Source organism: Myxine glutinosa, chromosome 3, assembly GCF_964187855.1.
Source record: "Myxine glutinosa chromosome 3, kmMyxGlut1.1, whole genome shotgun sequence".
NCBI lineage: Eukaryota > Metazoa > Chordata > Myxini > Myxiniformes > Myxinidae > Myxine > Myxine glutinosa.
Window position 1 is genome coordinate 12,294,418 of NC_136263.1, and position 19,851 is coordinate 12,314,268.

The 19,851-nt window shown below is 44.9% G+C and overlaps 2 protein-coding genes across 2 annotated transcripts; one reads left to right on the top strand and one right to left on the bottom strand.

Moving 5' to 3' along the window:
• The first annotated feature begins 8,250 nt into the window (after positions 1–8,250).
• Positions 8,251–16,383, top strand: LOC144891185 (uncharacterized). Its single transcript, XM_078773546.1, has 3 exons — positions 8,251–8,427; positions 8,736–8,832; positions 16,235–16,383. The coding sequence occupies exons 1-3, from the start codon at positions 8,293–8,295 to the stop codon at positions 16,381–16,383; spliced, it is 381 nt and encodes a 126-aa protein (XP_078629672.1). The 5' UTR covers positions 8,251–8,292.
• Positions 16,384–17,459: 1,076 nt separating this feature from the next.
• Positions 17,460–18,980, bottom strand: LOC137424270 (uncharacterized). The gene is made up of 3 exons (XM_068111732.2): positions 18,535–18,980; positions 18,158–18,381; positions 17,460–17,994 (listed from the first exon to the last, which is right to left on the bottom strand). Exons 1-3 carry the CDS (start codon positions 18,901–18,903, stop codon positions 17,460–17,462), a joined length of 1,128 nt encoding a protein of 375 aa, XP_067967833.2. The 5' UTR covers positions 18,904–18,980.
• Positions 18,981–19,851: the final 871 nt, after the last annotated feature.

Sequence of the window (19,851 nt, forward strand, 5' to 3'; positions counted from 1 at the left end):
CCCCCCCCACACCCCTCCCTTCCCCCCCCCCACACCCCTCCCTTCCCCCCCCCCACACCCCTCCCTTCCCCCCCCCACACCCCTCCCTTCCCCCCCCCCCCACACCCCTCCCTTCCCCCCCCCACACCCCTCCCTTCCCCCCCCCCCACACCCCTCCCTTCCCCCCCCACACCCCTCCCTTCCCCCCCCACACCCCTCCCTTCCCCCCTACTACATCCCTCGCATGTGTTGCTGTCTCGATTCTTTCTCTTCTAGCTTTTTCTACTTTTTTCCTCTGAGATATACAGAGAGAGAGAGAGCCCACACCTTTCGGTGAGGTCGACGGGTGAGTCGTATTCCTATCGACACTCGAAGGAGTTGCGATGGGTTTTCGCCCCTTTCCTCATTAAGAGGTGTGTTTTACCGCGTTCGTTTTCTCGTGCTGGTACATGCCGAGTGGCGTTTTCTTTGCGGTTTTTTCCCCCTTGCTTTACAGAAAACTGTACCCGACCACTCCCCTTTTTCCCCCGACCCCTTCCTTTCCCCCCGACCCTAACCCGGCTTAGCCCGGGTAATTTGAATTAGTAAAATGTCGACACGTTCCCCGTATGCGGCTTTCGAAGCTCTCACACGGAAGCATGGCGTGGTGTGCGTTCCTCTCGATGAGGTTAGTGTAGAACACATTGTTATTGCTATTGGGAATATCATTGGGATGGAAAAGATCCGTGCAGCGTCACGGATGAATAAACGTATCGTTTTTTTAGCCGAGGAAAGCCTCGTGCCTGAGGTTGTCGCGGCTGGTCTGTCCACAGACAATGGACATTTCGTCTTAGTTTCCCCACTCGATACCCCAGCTGTCAAAATACTCCTATCCAACGTCCCCCCGTTTGTAAAAAATGAGCCGCTGTTAGCGGAACTATCGCGCTATGGTACAGTCGTGTCCCAGATCAAGATGGCGCCGCTGGGCTGTCGGAGTGAACAGGCGAAGCACGTCATGTCTTTCCGACGCCAGGCATACATTGTACTTCCCACATCCAACGTGGACAAAGTATTAAACGTGGTAATTAAATTCCGTATAAAAGATCACGACTACCAAGTATATGCGTCAACCGAGACATTAAAATGCTTCACTTGTGGAAAGTTCGGACATTTAAAACGTTTCTGTCCCCGAACTGCACCCTCTGTGATCGAGCAGACAGGCTCTCTGGACAATACTGTGCCCCCTCTACCTCTCAACACTGACGGACAAACTACCCCAACTACTGTCCCAGACCCCCCACTACCTCCCAACACTGACGGACAAACGACCCCAACTACTGTCTCAGACCCCCCACTACCTCCCAACACTGACGGTCAAACTCCCCCAACTACTGTCTCGGATGACATCGCACCAAATTTAACGACCGCTGATAAAACGAACATGAACATCTGGGATGGGTTTACACTTGTTTCCTCATTAAGGAAGAGAAAAACACCCCAGGATTCAGTTACACCTCATAACGAAAAGGTGGTAGTTTTTCAGTCAAACATTGCGGGAATGCCTCTGTCCGACCAAACTACTACCAGCAACCGGTACGAACTGCTCATGCATGAGAATGTAGACCCCCAGCCCTTACCTGAGACTTTCCCCCACAATGCAATGGAGGGGAATTACATCCCTCCTCAAGGGAAAATTAAAGCTGTTCCGTGTCCTTCTGTGAATGATGCCGAAGTGCATCAAGACCCGATCGTAAAAATAGGAGGAAACGTGATAGCAGAAAACCTGATCGTACTTCCAGCGACTCCAATTTCTGAGCACAATGAAAATATTCTAACCCCAGCAGTACCTGTGCTGGCGGTCTTACATAACATGCCTGAGCACATTGGTAAAACTGATGGAGAACCTCAAACTGTCAAACCGGTGATGGTTTCCCCCGCACCCCTCCCACTACCCGAAGCTCCTTCAATTCCACTACCCCCTCCTGCTCCTATTAATATGGAGCAGGATGACACCTGCACAGCACAAGTTACCTCAGAGCCCCAAGAACCAGGAATTGAAAGTTTCCCAGACAGTGGTTCCGACATGTCAGATGAGGAATCTTACGAAATTGAGGAGTTCCCTACAACAAGCGAATCCAACGTCTTACCAGCCCAAATATTGAAATTTCTCAACCACACTTTTAGAAAGAGACACGTAGACATTAAAGATCACTTCTCTGACCTGCACGGGTTTATCGACACGGCAAGGAACATCATCCGCCGGCCTAGCGACCACCTTTTCACAGAAGCCCAATGTAGCAGGCTGAAAAAGTACATTGTGAGAGCAAAAGATGAACAAAAAAAATGAGATTTGGAAGCTTAAATATAAATGGTGGCGCGAGTCAGCTGCGCAAACTCCAAGTGGTGACCCTTGCACTACAGAAAACATTAGACGTACTTTTCTTACAGGAAACCCACACTACGCCAGCATCCCATGCAGAATGGAACCGGATGATGAAAACGACCAATTTTTTTAGTGATTCCAATTCCCGAACTGCGGGAGTGGCTTTTCTTTTGAATCCCCATTTCCATCCATCAAAACTTTCCTTTAAAAACATAATCCCGGGGCATCTAGCCTCCCTAGAATTTGTTATTAATAACACAAATTTTACCTTGTTGAACGTTTATGCCCCTTCAAATAGCACTGAGCGGCAACGCTTCTACGCTAGATTAGGGCCTTATATGAGGCAAATAGACCTGCACAGGTGTATTGTAATGGCAGGTGACTTTAACTGCACTCTACAACCAAACCTAGATAGGAACGGTGCGGAACCCCATCCCGGACCAGCTAAATTATTAGCAGAGATAATAAGGGATTTTAAGCTTCAGGATCTTTGGCGGCAACAAAATCCCACGACGCATCAATTTACCTGGAGCAAGATCACAAACAACCAAGTTTCCCTAGCTAGGCTCGACCGGATCTATATAAATTCACCATTTTTTAATCTCTCCCCTACCACTGGAATTTTGCCTTCTGGTTTTTCAGATCACCATTTAATTACTGTGAATTACCATTCACATCTGTCCTTGAATCGCCATTCTTTCTGGAAGCTTAATGTCACCATCTTAGAAAACCCCTCCTTTAGGGCTGCTTTCAAAGACGTATGGTCTGTTCTATTAAATCAAAAACACCAGTTTACAGATCAGGGTTTGTGGTGGGACAACATAAAGGCCCAATGTAGAGGATTTTGTCAACAATTTTGTTTCCTAAGAACACAAGAGGAACGTAGAACAAAGGCTACTTTAGAAAAGGAAATTCTACAAATTCAAACAAATTTAAAAACTCACTCTTCTCCCCAACAAGAACTGAGACTGAAAGAAAAGAAAGCTTTCCTTAATACAATAATTGAGAACCAAACCCAAGGGGCATTAAAAAGATTACGGTTTCAGCAGCTCAATCTTTTGGACACGCCAACCCGATACTTCTTTGATTTTGAATCGAAGGCTCCTCACCCCCAAATTACTGCTCTAAAACGCCCTGACAATTCTGTCATCACTCACCCTGAAGGAATCAAGAGGGAAGCTAGACTCTTTTTCTCCAACCTTTACAAAACAAAAGAAGTTGACCTAAATGGTGTCTCTCACTTATTTGACGGTGTTTCCACCTTAACCCCAGAGCAAAGGCAGAGCCTGGAGAAACCACTCACACTTGAGGAACTCTCCATCGCATTAAAGAGCCTTGGCAAAGGGAAATCACCTGGCATCGACGGTCTACCGTCAGAATTTTTCGAATCTTTCTGGGACCTAATTGGCCCTGAACTGCTATCAGTCTTCCAGGAAAGCCTCGAAAAGAAGGAACTCCCGCTGAGCTGCAGAAGAGCAGTACTTACCTTGCTTCCAAAGAAAGGCGACCCTTTACTCATCTCCCAGTGGAGGCCAATATCACTACTATGTACTGATTACAAGATCTTTTCCAAAGCTATTGCCTTACGGTTTTCACCCTTCCTAAAGAACATTGTAGACATGGACCAAACTTATTGTGTTCCTGGTCATAATATCCATGACAGTATTTCTGTTATTCGCGATTTGATTGATGTTTGTGATATTCATCATGAAAGTGTTGGCCTTGTTTTCCTAGATCAGGAGAAGGCTTTTGATTACGTTTCGCATGAATACTTGTCCGAAGTCTTAAATCGATTTGGTTTTGGACCCTTTATTTTATCATGTATACATATGTGTTACTCAAACGTATCTGCCCTGCTAAACATAAATAATGAGCATGTGCCCCCCTTTTGTATTAAAAGAGGTGTTAGGCAGGGCTGCCCACTGTCAGGTGCTTTGTACACCGTTTCCCTTGAACCCCTCTTAAACACGCTTCGAAAGTCTTTGACTGGTTTCACTGTGAGAGGTTTAAACCACACTATAAAGACTATTGCCTACGCTGATGATATATGTGTGTGTATCAAAAACTCTGATGATATTGCTAAGATGATGCATGCTTTAGCACTTTTTAACAGAGCCTCGTCAGCAAAAATCAATTGGAAAAAGACTGAGGCACTGTGGCTCGAATCCCTTTCCCACCCCTCATTCTCCCCACCCCCCCCCCCCTTCACCCCCGCTTCTCCCCGCAAATATTGCTTGGAGAAGAGATGGGATCAAGTTTTTGGGTGTTTTCCTAGGTCCTGGAGATTTCATCAGGCATAACTGGGAAGGTTTGCCTGAATGCATTGAACTGCTTTTAATAAAATGGAAAGGCCTACTCCGCCAATTGTCTTACCGTGGCAGAGTATTGGTCATAAACTACCTGGTTACCTCCATTCTGTGGCACAGGGTCTTGGCTCTGCAACCACCTGCTGGGTTAATCGACGGAATACAGAAGAGCGTCACTCATTTCTTCTGGTCTGGAATGCATTGGCTACGACCGGAAAGATTAAATTTGCCGATACCTGAGGGTGGTCAAGGACTTGTCAATGTAAAATGCCGAATCATGGCTTTTCGTCTACGTACGATATGGTCCATTTTGCACGAGCCTGTTGTGCTTTGGAGGCAACTTGCATGCTGCATTTTGGGTCGTTTTGAGAATTTTGGTCATGCTAAGGAGCTTTTCCTAATGGACTTGACAATGTTTGATCTCTCTTCACTCCCCTCTTTCTACCGAAGTTTGTTAAATGCATGGCAAGCTCTCAAAAGCCATCGGGATCGTACTACGTACGAGAGATCCATGTTCTTCAACGAGCCACTGTTTTGCAACTCACTTTTTGAAGGTTTTGGAAGCAGCAGGGCCTTCATTCAAAAGTTTGTGGCTGCATCAATAACCAAAGTGTGCCACCTTAGAGACAATGCAAATGACAAGTGGCTAAGTGTTGCTGCTATTGCCTTGGCGACTGGCGTCAGATCATCTCGCCAACTAGACAGATGTCTAAGGGTGGTGCTTCATGCCTACGGTACCTCCCAACCTTGGTTGGTTCGTCCTGTACCTCCCTCTGAGCCGAGCCTCTCTCCTTTCCCCAACCTTCTTTTGTCGGCCTCTGAAAACTTGGAGCCAATAAAATTTGGCCGTTCCTTTTCCTCTTCCAGTGGTAACCGCAAAACCTTATATTTCCAATGTTTAAAAGCTCTTTTCCCCTCCTTGTCTTCCCCAGCACCTTGTAAGTGGTCTGCAGTCCTGCCACACACTCCTCCTTTCTCCCCAAACTGGGGATGGTATTATAAAAATCCTGTGCCAAAACGTGCTGGTGATCTCCAATGGAGAATCGCACATTGGATAATACCCACAAACTCTCTCATTCACCGCTTTTCACAAGCGACAAGCGACAAGTGATCAGTGTCCCTTTTGTGGACAGAGAGAAACCTTGCCCCATGCGTATATTCAATGCAGTCGTTTAACTCCTCTCTTTGTTTTCTTGAAAGTGCTATTTGCACGTCTTTCCATTGATTTCAATTTTCCAATGTTTATTTTAGGGCCAAGTGGCCCCTTAAACATCCAAGCAACAATTCTTGCAAACTTCTTTATCTCCCAAGCAAAATTGGCAATTTACAAAACCAGAAAATCAAAGATAAAGAATGACTTGTACAGTACAGATACTGTAGCAATGCTCAGAGCTTTTTGCGAGAGCCGGATAAAACTTGATTTTTACTGTTATTCGCTTTCCAGCCAACTTGAACTTTTTGAAAGAATGTGGTGTGTAAAGGATTTTTGTGAAATATCTGAGGGTCATTTGGTGCTTTCTCTCTAGTCTTTATTAAATATCCTTCTGTGTTTTTTTGGTAGCTTAACGGTTTGTTGGTTTTGACTTCCCCGATGGTAAAATTGCATGTAACTGTTTTGTTTATTTTGTTTTGACTGTAAAAAAATCTTCATTTTATACTTTTGTAATAAAAGGACATAAAAGTCTCTCTCTCTCTCTCGCTCTCTCTCTCTCCCCAGTCCCTCCTCTCTCTCCCCACTCCTCTCTCCTCCCCCCATTCCCCTGTCCCTTCCACACACCCTGTCTCCCGCACTCGCTCTCTCCCCACTCCCCTGTCTCCCCCACTCACTCTCTCCCCACTCCCCTGTCTCCCCCACTCACTCTCTCCCCACTCCCCTGTCTCCCCCACTCACTCTCTCCACACCCCTGTCTCCCCCACTCACTCTCTCCCCACTCCCCTGTCTCCCCCACTCACTCTCTCCCCACTCCCCTGTCTCCCCCACTCACTCTCTCCCCACTCCCCTGTCTCCCCCACTCACTCTCTCCCCACTCCCCTGTCTCCCCCACTCACTCTCTCCCCACTCCCCTGTCTCCCCCACTCACTCTCTCCCCACACACCTGTCTCCTTCACTCACTCTCTCCCTACTCCCCTGTCTGCCCCACTCGCTCGCTCCCCCAATCCCCTCACATCCTTCTCCCTCTCCACTCTCCCCCACAATCCCCCCTCCCCTCTACATGTCCGTCCTCTATCCTTTTTAAATGCCTTTTTTTTTTCTTTTTTTTCTTCTTTTTTTTTGCTATTCAGTTCTAATTTTTATTTGATATCTGATGAACCATACTCGTTATGTTAATCGTTAATTGGCCTCCACCTGTGTTAAATTGTAGTGATTCTGATTATTAGCCCCCGTTCGACATAATCTGAAATGGGGGCTTATGGATTTGGTCTCGTCCGTCTGTCCGTGCATCCATAACCATATCTTGAAGTATGGAGCAATTTTGTTTATACTTGGCACAAGGATAATACATGACGGTAAACACATGCACATTGGACGTCTGGAATCCTGATTGTTCAGTGGACCCCCAGCTCCAGGAAACTCCTTTCTTCACGAAACGATAAAAATGACCCAAAACATTGGTCACATTCGGGATGTAACGGCCATAGAACTGAACCAAACCGAGGCATGACTTAAATTCGGTCATGTCTCATGGAGCAGGATCATTCCTCTTGATAGCTCATACTTTCTCATTTGTTGGGTGTAGAACCTCAGCATCAATTGTAATATGGCCAGTTTTCAAACAAAAATGTCAGATACATCTTTGAACTGACACGTCTCCAGAGGGTGCTCTCCGTTGTAGCTTAAACATTTGTTGTGGGTTTGAGACTGCACTGGCTTCTGACGAGGAGACTTGTTCCAACGCTTTGGCTGATCATGATGTAATCGATTCGCAGCAGGGCTGGTACCAGACGAAGTAGCAATGATGCTAGAAGCATTGCGTTCAGCACTTTCCATGGAAATGGCCACTCTTTGCCATTTTGGAACATCAGTCTTCTCTCAGAAACTAGGCCCCTGCGAGTGCGGTCATCTGACATGCCAACCTCTAACAAATCACGGAGCAGGTCGTCAATCGTGTCCCCAAACTCACACAAAAGAAAAGAAAGAACCGCCTTTAGAGGCCATTTTTCCCCGCAGGGCGGGGGTTTGGCCTTTTTTTTGGGCACCTTGGTCCCCTTTTCGAAGCAATGTTTTACGGCCGGATTCCCTTCCTGCCGCCAACCCTATTGGTCGCCTCTTGCAACACACAGGGAATTACCAGTGAACTGGTACTCAATTTGCCGACCTCGGAAGGATGACAGGCTGAGTCAACCCCCCTGGCGTTAATTCAGCGATCGACCGGGATGCAAACCCAGGATCCTCGGATCCCAAGCTGGCACTCTAATCGCTAAGCCAACACCGAACGTTAAGTGTGCGACATATGCACTCTGACGTAACTCCCGGAAACGGAAAAAGATCCGTTTGAACACGGGAACATTTTGCACGTCCATAAAAAACATCGTGTAATATATAGATCGCAGTAGTTCTGAGAAATGCACAAATTATTTCCGTGAAGAAGAAGATTCTGCCGCTGTGTGGGAATCGAATCGACTCGAGTGAGATTTGAACGAAGGATGATGGGACCGGAACGTGTGCTGAAGGAAACTCTCCTGAGGAGAAAAGCAGAAGAGGCGGCATTAATGAAAACCTCTTCGTTCGATATTAATCAAATGAGGCTCTCTTCGTCAGATATTCCCAGTTTTCGATTTGTGAGTGTGACCGAAAAGTAAAGCGTCGAAACAAGATTTACGTCACACATCAAGCCCATATTTTTATTACGTCCGTCGTGGTATGCGATGGGGGTGGGAGGGGAGGATAACAAGGAAGAGGGGTGAGGGAAGGGACGAAAGGGAAAATGTATATAGCTGAGGGGATGGGGTTTAAAGTTCCTCCATGGTTGCGTACGTAATACATAGATAACCTCAATGGCTACAAACGGACCTTTATATAAAAAGTAAATCGGGATTCATGGTAAAGAATGTGTACTTGAGTGAGAAAGGGACCGTTTTGTGTGCAGGACCAACATGGAGACCAATTTGCGGACGAACTGAAGAGCCTCGACACCATCAATGAAGAGATGAACAAGTGCTTGGAGAACCAGCAACAGACTTCAGGTAACTTTGTCTCTCTCTCTCTTCACTCTTCACTTTCATCATCTTTCTCAATACACGAGCTCCATTTGTAGGATCTTCAAGCGGATTGGCTGGACCCAAATGTGGTGGTGTAAATTAAGACCCACAAATGGAGCAGATAATAATTAATTAATCAATACTAACTTCCCACGAACTCACGATATGCGAGTATAACCCAGGGAAGAGGGGTAAATAGTCCTGGCCCTGCTCATCACCCCATATACAACTCATCCGCAAGAGATTTTGAAACTTGATTTGAGTTATTGGACCATTATCCTTTAACTAGAGCTTCCAGGGAAGCAGAACTCAACTGAACTGACTGGACAACTTTAAAGATAAAGTCTTAACGTCGTTTCGGAGCTGAAAACAATATGGCGGCAATTTTGGGACGGATCGGGTTGGAATGCAATAGCAACATACCTTGTGTGGTAAGGGTTAAACATTCTAAGTTTGATCAAACTCTGTTAATATTTGTGGACGCTAGAGTGTTAACGTCATTTTCATGACCAACAACAAAATGGTCGCCTAAGTCCGCCATTTCTCAACGGATCGGGCTGAAATGTAATACCAACCTGGTCCTTGGGGAAAGGATGCTGCTTGTCAAGTTTGATCAGAATCGGTTGATATTTGTGGACGCTGGAGTGTTAACGTCGAAAAGTTAACGGACGACAGACGACGGAGGGTTCAGTATGTGATGAACTCAACTGGACTGTAGTCCAGTTGAGTTAAAAATCGCACAGGTGCTTCTTCGGAACCGGCTGCGAATGGCCGCTAGGGGTGAAAATCCTAGATGGCCGCCAGTAGCCATATTGAAAATATAAATTTTGAACCACTCACCATAGAAGTATGTGTAACACCTTGTTTTATGGGTTTTTGGGTGTGGGGAATCCATTTGTGACATCATTTTCATGATTGAAGGCCAAGGTCACATGCTACGGTCAAGGTCAAGGTCAGAAATTACAAAAAACGGCCAAAATCGCAGTTTTACACACATCGAGTGGCAGACTATCATGTATAACTCACTATTTAAAAGTTTATGATGTAAATTATACTTTGCCTATATGATTGCTTTGATGGAAGGTCAAGGTCATGCTCTGGATTAGGGTGTTTCAATTTTCCGAAGTTGCTATTTTCATGTCACTTTTCTCGTCCCCTTGGTTCTATTCATCTAAGTGACCCGTATGCCAAATTTTAGACAAATTGAATAATATTTAGAGGTTGCACACTTATAGTCTGCACTGCTTATATTCATTGCATTGCACACACATTGCACACACACTGCATTGCACACACTGCTTATATTCATTGCATTGCACACACATTGCACACACACTGCATTGTACACACTGCTTATATTCATTGCATTGCACACACACTGCATTGCACACACTGCTTATATTCATTGCATTGTGTTATGTTCAATGTTTTGCAATTCTTTCGATGTCTTATTCATTTTTATTTTGCAAATAAATCTTCTTCTTTTTCTTAAATGAACTGGAGTAAAATTTCAAAAGTGTGCAGACTGTGCAACCTCTAAGTATTACCTCATCTTTCTCAAAATTGGCAGACAACCTTTGCATATAAATAGGAATGAGGGCTTGAGCAAAGTCAACAAAAATGTCATATTGTAATTTTAAACCTATAATATGAAACACCCTAATACAGGGTTATTGAATTTTCAAGTGATTCTTACCCCGGTTTAGAATAGGTACACCGTATCCCTGCGCATCGTAAGAGGCGACTAAGGGTTGGCGTCAGGAAGGGCACCCGGTATGGTGTTTCATATTATAGGTTTAAAATTAAAATATGACATTTTTGTTGACTTTGCTCATGCCCTCATTCCTATTTATATGCAAAGGTTGTCTGCCAATTTTGAGAAAGATCAGGTAATACTTAGAGGTTGCACAGTCTGCACACTTTTGAAATTTTACTCCAGTTCATTTAAGAAAAAGAAGAAGATTTATTTGCAAAATAAAAATTAACAAGACATCGAAAGAATTGTAAAACATTGAACATAACACAATGCAATGAATATAAGCAGTGTGTGCAATGCAGTGTGTGTGCAATGTGTGTGCAATGCAATGAATATAAGCAGTGCAGACTATAAGTGTGCAACCTCTAAATATTATTCAATTTGTCTAAAATTTGGCATACGGGTCACTTAGATGAATAGAACCAAGGGGACGAGAAAAGTGACACGAAAATAGCAACTTCGGAAAATTGAAACACCCTACTCTGGATGTTAAGACCATTGCAATTTTATTACTCATTACCAACTTGTCACTGAGCGTCACCATATCTAAGGTGAATCTTCCAGCCTTCGACTCACAGTGTACCATGAAGAAGACCAGCACATACACAGCAGCAACAAAGGCTACCATTTCCACGACGGACATCGCATCTGCACAGAGGGAGGCAGAGATTGCTACACTACGTGGAATTTCGCCAGAAGAGCTATATGCACATGACCTTCTGCAGTCTAGCCCACTATTTGTCGGAGAAATCACAACAAAGCCCGACAAAGCACAATTGGTCACTGAGTTGCAAACCAATCTTGCCCCAGTTGACTACCAATTCAACTGGGATAATCCCCAAGCAACACGTGTTTTGCTTGACTTTATGTCGAAAATACGACAATTCCCCAATCTCCAGTCTACATTTACAAACTTTGGTGGAGTAATTCAAGAAGTTTTCAAGAGTGCCCATCGAGTTTGTCCATCACTGGAAATGACTCACATAGTATTTGACAGCTACAATGAATTGAGCATCAAGGAGGGTGAGCGGATCCGTAGAGCTGGTGAGAATAGCGCTGTTGACTTGGCCGTCGTGGACGAGTCTGTGCCTATTCCACACCAGTTAGACAAGTTCTGGGCATCTAGTGTCAACAAACAGAACCTACAGCTGTTGGCATGGGATGTGGGGGAACGAGATCTGCAGGACGTGGTTCTGAGTGGGATGGTGGTCAATGAAGAACTAATATCTGCGAGACTGAAGCTGACTGGATCACCTGCGAGTGATCTGTGACTTCTCAACAACTGGCAGGAGGAGGCAGACTGCCGCATAATATCTCACGTGCATTGGGCAGTTGGAAGGGGCTGTGAGAGAGTGGTTCTGGTGTCTAATGACACAGATACTGTTATCCTTCTCCTGCGCTACATTGGTTTGTTCAAAGAGGGTGGCTTGCAGGAGCTTTGGGTTCAGTTCGGGACAGGAGAGAAGCGACGTACAATTCCACTTAATGTGCTGCACCTCAAGCTAGGAGACGAATTATGCCGTGTACTCATCAAGGCGCATGTCATGACTGGGGACGATGCACGGAGCAAGGTGGGCACAAAACATGCAGCACTCGTATGCAGACCTGCAAGGTTTCTCTCCAGCTTTGGAGAGTCTCCTGTTCTCTCTGAAGTGGCCATACATCAGGCGGAACAATACCTCGTCCATGTATGGGCCGGTGCGAGAAGCAAACCCACTGCAACTGCATTTGACCACTTGAGACTCGACGTCCACAGGCATTCAGTAGTAGGGCTAGAAGAACTACCACCCACATCCAGCGTCATCCGGGGACATTTGAGGAGGGCATTCTACATGATCTGGAATGCCTTGACCTTGCTAGCTGATGCCAGTCAGCTTGACCCTATTCATTATGGTTGGATCAACCAAGACGGCACGCTCCTGCCCCTTAAGTCTCTGAAGCCGATCCCCACCAAAATTCTGACCCTGTATGGCTGTAGTGGGAAGTGTAACTCAAAGCGTTGTTCCTGCAAAGCAGCAGAAGTTATGTGTGTGATCTACTGCCATAAGAAGGTTGTTGAGCCCATCTGTGTGAATAAATAAACACATGCCAAGTTCCCACCTTAGCTCTCTCGTCTGGACATCTGACTCATATACCATTCCTTTGTTAGTCATAATTATAAGGAATATGGCTTATATGCAGGTATTATATGGCACTGTAATGTAGCTATATATTTTTTAAATTTTCAGATTGTGTGTTCTAAAGAATGATTAAAATGTTCCAATTCATAAGTGAACAATGTGTATGCCGACGATATTGTGAGCCAAATAAAATGAGAAGTTGTAAAATAAACAAGATTTGAAAAAACTACATGGCCTACACTTATTCCCACAGTCAGTTAAGTTGCAAAACATCAGTAATTGTATCATTCATCAAACTTTGATAGTTTGCTTCTCGATGTCTATGAAACTGCGATTTTGGTCATTTTTTGTGATTTCTGACCTTAGCATGTGACCTTGGCCTTCAATCATGAAAATGATGTCACAAATGGATTCCCCACACCCAAAAACCCATAAAACAAGGTATTACACATACCTCTATGGTGAGTGCTTCAAAATTTATATTTTCAATATGGCTACTGGCGGCCATCTAGGATTTTCACCCCTAGCGGCCATTCAGAGCCGGTTCCGAAGAAGCACCTGTGTGATTTTTAAAGGTAAATGGTCCAATAACTCAAATCAAGTTTCAAAATCTCTTGCGGATGAGTTGTATACGGGGTTATGAGCAGGGCTTGGACTAAAATGGAAGAGCACGATATCTAGGGTACTTATTATCAACTAGGGGTAAGTAGGTTGAGGGGGTATATAATGCCCCCATTCCACTTATGCCGATTGGCCCCGATTAGCCCCGATCTCCAGGTCGGGAGCGATCGGGACACTTTGGGAAAAAACTGGTCATCTACGCTGTATCTACATCCTAAGTACGCTCCGATTACGATCACTAGGCTGTAACCACGCTCATCGTGGGTATATCGGGTCCCTGAAGACCCGATCTAAGCCGTTTAGAGCCGCTGTGTTCCCGCTCGCATACGCTGTAACCACACTGCATTCACGATTGCCGCCGCTCTGACACGATGCATTCCCGATCGCCGCCGATCTAAAACTGATCCAACGCCGATGCTGCCGATCTATTGCCGTTTCAACTACGTCATTCCCGACCAAACCGATCTAACTACGCTCTATTCCCGTCTTTAAGCCGACTAAAAAGCAGATTTCAGGTCCCGATCCGTATAAATAGGGCCCGATTTGCTTGCCGATCATCAGTATCGTCGAAGACAGCCCTGGATCAACATCAGAGAAATGGCCGTCTGCAGCTCGCTCTACTTCTCCAACAATATGCAATTAATGAAAGAAGAGCTGCTCAAGTGAGAAGAAGAATGAGAAGAAGAAGAAGAGCCCCTCAGTTCTGGGTCCGGCCATGGTTGACAGAAGAAAGAAGATTGCAGTTTGGGCACTACGACCGCTTGATGAATGAACTGAGGCTGGAGGACATCAACTCTTTCCAGAACTTTGTGAGGATGCCACCTGCTCTCTTTGATGAAATCCTCCACAGAATCACCCCCAGGATTGAGAAAGAAGATACCAGGCTGAGAAAGGCCCTACAACCTGGAATGAAGCTCGCCATCACCCTGAGGCATCTGGCTACAGGAGACCTCTACCAACTCTCTCCTACGACTTCAGGGTCAGCAGAAACACCATCGTCAAGTTCATTCCGGAGGTGTGTCAAGCCATCGTTGCAGAGTTCAAAGAAGAAATGGTGAAGTGCCCTACCACCCCAGAAGAATGGACAGAAGTCGCTGATGATTTCGAAAGTAAATGGAACATCCCTCATGTGCTCGGAGCTCTTGATGGCAAACACGTCGCCCTCAGATGCGCACCCAACTCAGGCAGCCTCTACCACAACTACAAGGGCTTCTTCTCGATCGTGTTGATGGCACTGGTGGACGCCGACTATAAGTTCTTGTGGGTGGATGTTGGTGGAATGGGACACATGTCAGATGCTCAGATTTTCAATGCTTCGGAGCTCAAAGAGTGCATAGAGAATGAAACCATTGGATTTCCCGACCCCCTGGCCATGCGGAACGATGATGAAGAGATGCCATTCTTCATCCTTGGAGATGATGCCTTTGCTCTCCGCACCTACTTGATGAAACCCTATGCCAGACGTGGACTCTCTCCTGAACAACTCGTCTACAACTACCGCATCTCAAGGGGTCGACGAGTGGTGGAGAACGCCTTTGGCATCTTGGCAAACCGTTGGCAATGCTTGCTCAAGACACTACAACAGTATCCTGAGGTGGTGCGTGACCTGGTCGAAACTGCTATCTGTCTGCACAACATGCTCCGCATCCGGTTCCAAGTATTCAGCATGCCGAGGTGGACCAGGAGGATTATCGACACAACATCATCCCTGGTGAATGGAGAGATCAAGCCAACATGTTAGAGGTGGAGCAGGCAGTTCGAGGTAACAGGGACAGTGTAGAGGTCAAGTGTCAGAGGGAGGTACTGAGACTCTATTTTAACAGCCCTGCTGGTGCAGTTCCATGGCAGGAGAGGATGGTGAGACATCATTAGAGACACTATGGGAAGGAGTTGAAAGACATTTTGGAGGACATTGTTGTATTGTTATGTATTGCATTGATATAATGATTTCTATTGATATTCATGTGACAATAAACATTATGAAACTTGATATTCAATGTTTGCCTTGTGTTGGTTGGAAAGGGAGAAGTTATTATTGCTGGGTTGAGGGGATGAAAATGCATTGCAAAATGAAAGGTCTTCAAAATAAAAGCTAAAAATTTGACAAGTTTTTGCTGGGTAGAGGGGATCAAAGTTTGCATTCACTTAATTAAAAGGTCATAAAATTAAAAGCGGTAAAATTGATCATTAATAATATTTGTTTAACTTGTACCGCTTTTAATTTTAGACCATGGGGTTATTGGGCAATGCAATTTGGCTCATGCAGTTATCAATTCCACTTAACAACGTTGACAAAAATTGTCGTGTCGAAATACTTGATCGGGTGAGGCTGATGCAATCCGGACCGATTTATATACAGCGGCTTTGATCGGCATTGGAGCGGGACGGATAGGTAACGATCGTCGTCGAAACGGCACAAGATAATCCTCCCGCTGCAATGACGCTGTAATCACCATCAAGCCGTTCTAACTACGATCAAGCCGTTCTAACTACGATCATTCCGATGGACTACGTTGCATTCACGCTGTAATCACGATCAGTCCCGCTATTTCAGATCGGGATGGAAATTTTAAACATGTTTAAAAAATCGCCCCGATCTATTTTTTTGTCCCGATCGACAAAGATCGAAGACGTTCCGTTTACGATCATGCCTATTGATCCCGTTCCAAATAGGATCGTTCCCGTTGTGCAGATCGGGGTCGATCGGCATAAGTGGAATGGGGGTATAAGGGAAGTGGTAATTTGGGGGGAGGTAAGTGAAGAGAGGGTATGTAAGGGTCGGGGTAAGTAGGTTGAGGGGTATATAAGGGTAGGGGTAAGATTGGGGATTGTAGTACGTCACAATGCTCACATTACAAATGTCTCGCCCTGATCCCCGATCCTCTGTCAGTGGAGACCCACATTCAGGCCTCCGAAATGGCCTTCCTTAGCGCTGATCCAGCCCTTGAGGAGAAGCTGGAAGCAATACTGGAGGATTGCGAGCGCTGCAAGGCCGACCTTCAGGATTTGAAGCAGCGAATGGAAGACTTGGGGCCTTAGACTAATTTTATTTATGAATGCAAAAACATGAAATCTATCTTCCAAGTCATTTTGTGCAATAAATGTGCAATAAAGAAATAAATAAACAATGAGTAATAAATCCACTGCAGGTGACAATTGAATACCTTCGATGAAAGCACGCACGTCCACAAAACAGCTGCCATATAAAAATAATATGAACTTCAACATAAAAAGCAGAAATCATAAAAACATTTATGCCCTAATTTATGAGGTCATGACCTAATTATAGACATTTTAACGTTTTTCACCATAACTCGACTAAGGTTTGTTTGATTAGAACAAAATGTTCCATAACAGCAGATGGAATAATTGATAACATGGGGCCTTGTTAGTATATGCACAAAGTCAAACTGTCTTGATATTAACAAACTAGTGCATATTTTACACCGCACCTTTCCTATGCCTTCTCCAGGTGCTGCATAACGTCATTGCCGGGCACCGAAGGGGGCTCGGCAATGACGTACGCTGAAAGGGAGTACTCAGTTTTCACTCTGGTTGTTTGTTTGTTTTCTTGTTTGTTTGTTTGTTCGGGCGATATCTCAGCGATCATTTGAGCTAGGAAGCTGAAATTTCGGCACAACAGTGAGCAAGTCGTTTTTCAAAAAATGTATTTTTTGTTTGTTGATTAATCAATTAATTGATTAGTTATTTAATTATTATCGATTCATTAAGTACTTATATATTTCCTTTCTCTTCTGGGCATTTTATGAGATATTTCACAAATCTGTTAACTAAATTGTTACCAAAAAATTTCTTCACCAATATGTTTGTAAAGGTGTGTAATAACATGTGTTAAAATGTTGAAGTTCAACTCCCGTGGGAAACCCAGAAAAAAAGCTGTTGAATTCGGGTACCGAAAAATTATTTTCGAGAATTTTAATTTTTTTAAATCGGCCCTTAAGTAACTTATGAGGGGTCAAATAAGGGTTTTTCATGATTCTGAGTTGATTGTTAACATTTATATTTTCACTTTTACATTTACACACAACGTAGCTTTTATTTCACATACATATATAATACTCAAGAGTTATTTCTCATTCACAATGTCAGAAGTTTCAACAGTCATTGTCTATGTCTTCTTCAGACTCAACAACATCATGACTGCAGTTTCTGCATGTAATGCCATTACAGACTCCACAGGCCGAGATGCACGTGACCCCATTCTTCTTGCAGCTGCATCGCCGGTTGCTGCAATCTCCATGACAATTACAGCTCGTGAACTGCAATAGCTCCTCAGGAGCCGTGGGGTCCAGTGTTGGAACTGGCTCATACCCATGCACACCTATTGTCCATCCATAGTCACTGGGGTTCAGAGACATGCTCTGTAGAAGGATCCAGTCCCGGGTCTGCAGGTAGGCACGGAGTGAATGTTGTGCAGCTGCACCCTCTGTTGGAGGTAGAGTCTCTGGTTTGATCACTCCTGCCGCTGCCTTCCTTGAGAACATGTTGTACCGAATTTCACCCAATGTAGTATCTCGTCCATGGTAAATGTACTTGAAAATCGCAGTACCAGCCTGAATCACTGTTTCCTTGGTGGCTTCTGTGTCAAGGAAGATGTCGATGTACTCAGCCGCGTCCCTTTCGCAAAACCTAAAAAAAAGCACCAGGTCTATGTCAAGTAAAGTATAATGTAAAACAGAAATAAAATGATTATTATTTTTAACATTTATACTATGATGACAATGATTATAATTATTATTATTATTAGTATTAGTATTATTTGCCGACGTAATAGTAGTATTATCATTATTACCTGGCAAATAGAGTTGTTTTCCCATGACCAGCGATTGCAGAAACCGTATCACACCCCGTGAAGGCGTGACAGAAGAGCAGGTAGCTCTTCTGTGTTTCGGAGAGAGATTCTTTGATCTTTCGGACGTCATAAGAGCTGTTTGATGTGGTTAAGAAGAGTGGATGGTGGCTGTCTGAGCTATGGTGCACCAGCATTACCAGCACGTCTGCATCTTCTGCCCGCACCTGAAAATATAACAACATGTACAAAGCATAATGAACCGTTCAAGAACAGATTTAACTTTTCAACAGTGTGAATTCTCTTATTTTTAAATTACCCCATCTCCCCCCGGGCTCCATCCAATAGTTATACTAACTGAAGACACAAATGGTACTGACCTCAACAGAGCCATCTGAAGCAGCAGCCAATGCCTCTCTCACAATTGAAGTGTCAGCATCATTGTCACACTGCTCCACAGTGATGTGATGTTTTCGGAAGGTTGAAGAGAGAAGGTGGATGAGCTCACTCTTGTTATGAGTGTTGTCCAGAAACTTTGCTCTTGGGGTCCAGTTGGACATATCCGGTCGAATCTGGAGATTACAGCAGGAATTCTTGGTACGCCGGATGTGGTCGTGATCTTTTGGTGATCTGCTGTAGCCATCAAAGACCACAATGATCTTCTGGGAGCAGCGGCCCAGATACTGCACGTAGCTCAGGTAACTGTTGGCGATCTCCTGCCAGGTCTGACGTTGTTCCCACTTCACCATGTAGACAAGCCATCCGCCATCAATTACGAGGGTGCAGCAGGGTTGGTTAGTCAAGTCAAGTGGATCAGTTAACGCCTTCAGGCTTTATTTGAAAAGTCTGCCTTGTTTGCCTTGTTCATCTTCTGATCTTTGTTGCTGAACAGGGACAATGGGAAGGGAGTCAGCTCATACTGTAAGCTTGTCTCAACTGTCATATCCCGCTGGGCGAAAATGATCAGTCGGTTGAACAACTTTAGTGAGTCAAGGTGAATCTTTTTCTCGTTGACCAAGGGAAATTTTCTTAGTGATGACAGGGCTTTTATCTTTGACTTGACATCCATGGTCGACGTCACTGATTGTCCATCCAGATTGATCTGCATCTCCATCCCAACTTCAGCTGCTCTCTCAGCATTGACTGCGTCATCTCCAGTGCTTGTGAATCCTGTTGAGAAAGACACGAGCAACTCCTTGTCTCTATCGTTGTCGAATGGCTTGATCTCCTCAAACCATTTTAGGACAAGTTCAACTGCCTCTGCATCTCGCTTCATCTGTGTCTTGGCAAGGTCTCTGTGGACTGGAACATGTTTACTGACGTCCTCCTCCATCCGCCGGTTGACATCAGACAGGTGACTGAGGGTGAGCACCCAGCATTTGTGGCCAGAAAAACTGTTTCTCATTCTTCCTCTGCTCAGTCCACCTTGTGACTTGGCTGCCTTCATTAATGTCTGCTCAATGCAAATGTCACACCATGTGCCGGACCACTCATGACTTGAGTAACGGACAACGTGGTTCCCGTGGGCAGTGAGACGTTCTAAGGTGTCTTTGTAAGCAGGCAAAGTTTCTAGTTCCTTCATGAGTTGACAGTACAGCCGTGCGCCCTTGGCATACTGATGATGGCCTGCAGCGGCAAAGATGTGAAGCATCTTGGTAACAATGCAGGACAGATGCCCATTGTGGTCTGCAAGTCGC

What these genes read in the sequence shown, in the direction of transcription:
- LOC144891185 (XM_078773546.1), top strand. Translation starts at nt 8,293, where the DNA reads ATGATGGGACCGGAACGTGTGCTGAAGGAAACTCTCCTGAGGAGAAAA. An exon ending in ATATTCCCAGTTTTCGATTT is followed by an intron (nt 8,428 to 8,735) that starts GTGAGTGTGACC and finishes TTTTGTGTGCAG; the next exon opens with GACCAACATGGAGACCAATT. An exon ending in GAACCAGCAACAGACTTCAG is followed by an intron (nt 8,833 to 16,234) that starts GTAACTTTGTCT and finishes ATCCTCTGTCAG; the next exon opens with TGGAGACCCACATTCAGGCC.
- LOC137424270 (XM_068111732.2), bottom strand. Translation starts at nt 18,903, where the DNA reads ATGGTGAAGTGGGAACAACGTCAGACCTGGCAGGAGATCGCCAACAGT. An exon ending in CTTCAGATGGCTCTGTTGAG is followed by an intron (nt 18,382 to 18,534) that starts GTCAGTACCATT and finishes TTATATTTTCAG; the next exon opens with GTGCGGGCAGAAGATGCAGA. An exon ending in AAAACAACTCTATTTGCCAG is followed by an intron (nt 17,995 to 18,157) that starts GTAATAATGATA and finishes GCTTTTTTTTAG; the next exon opens with GTTTTGCGAAAGGGACGCGG.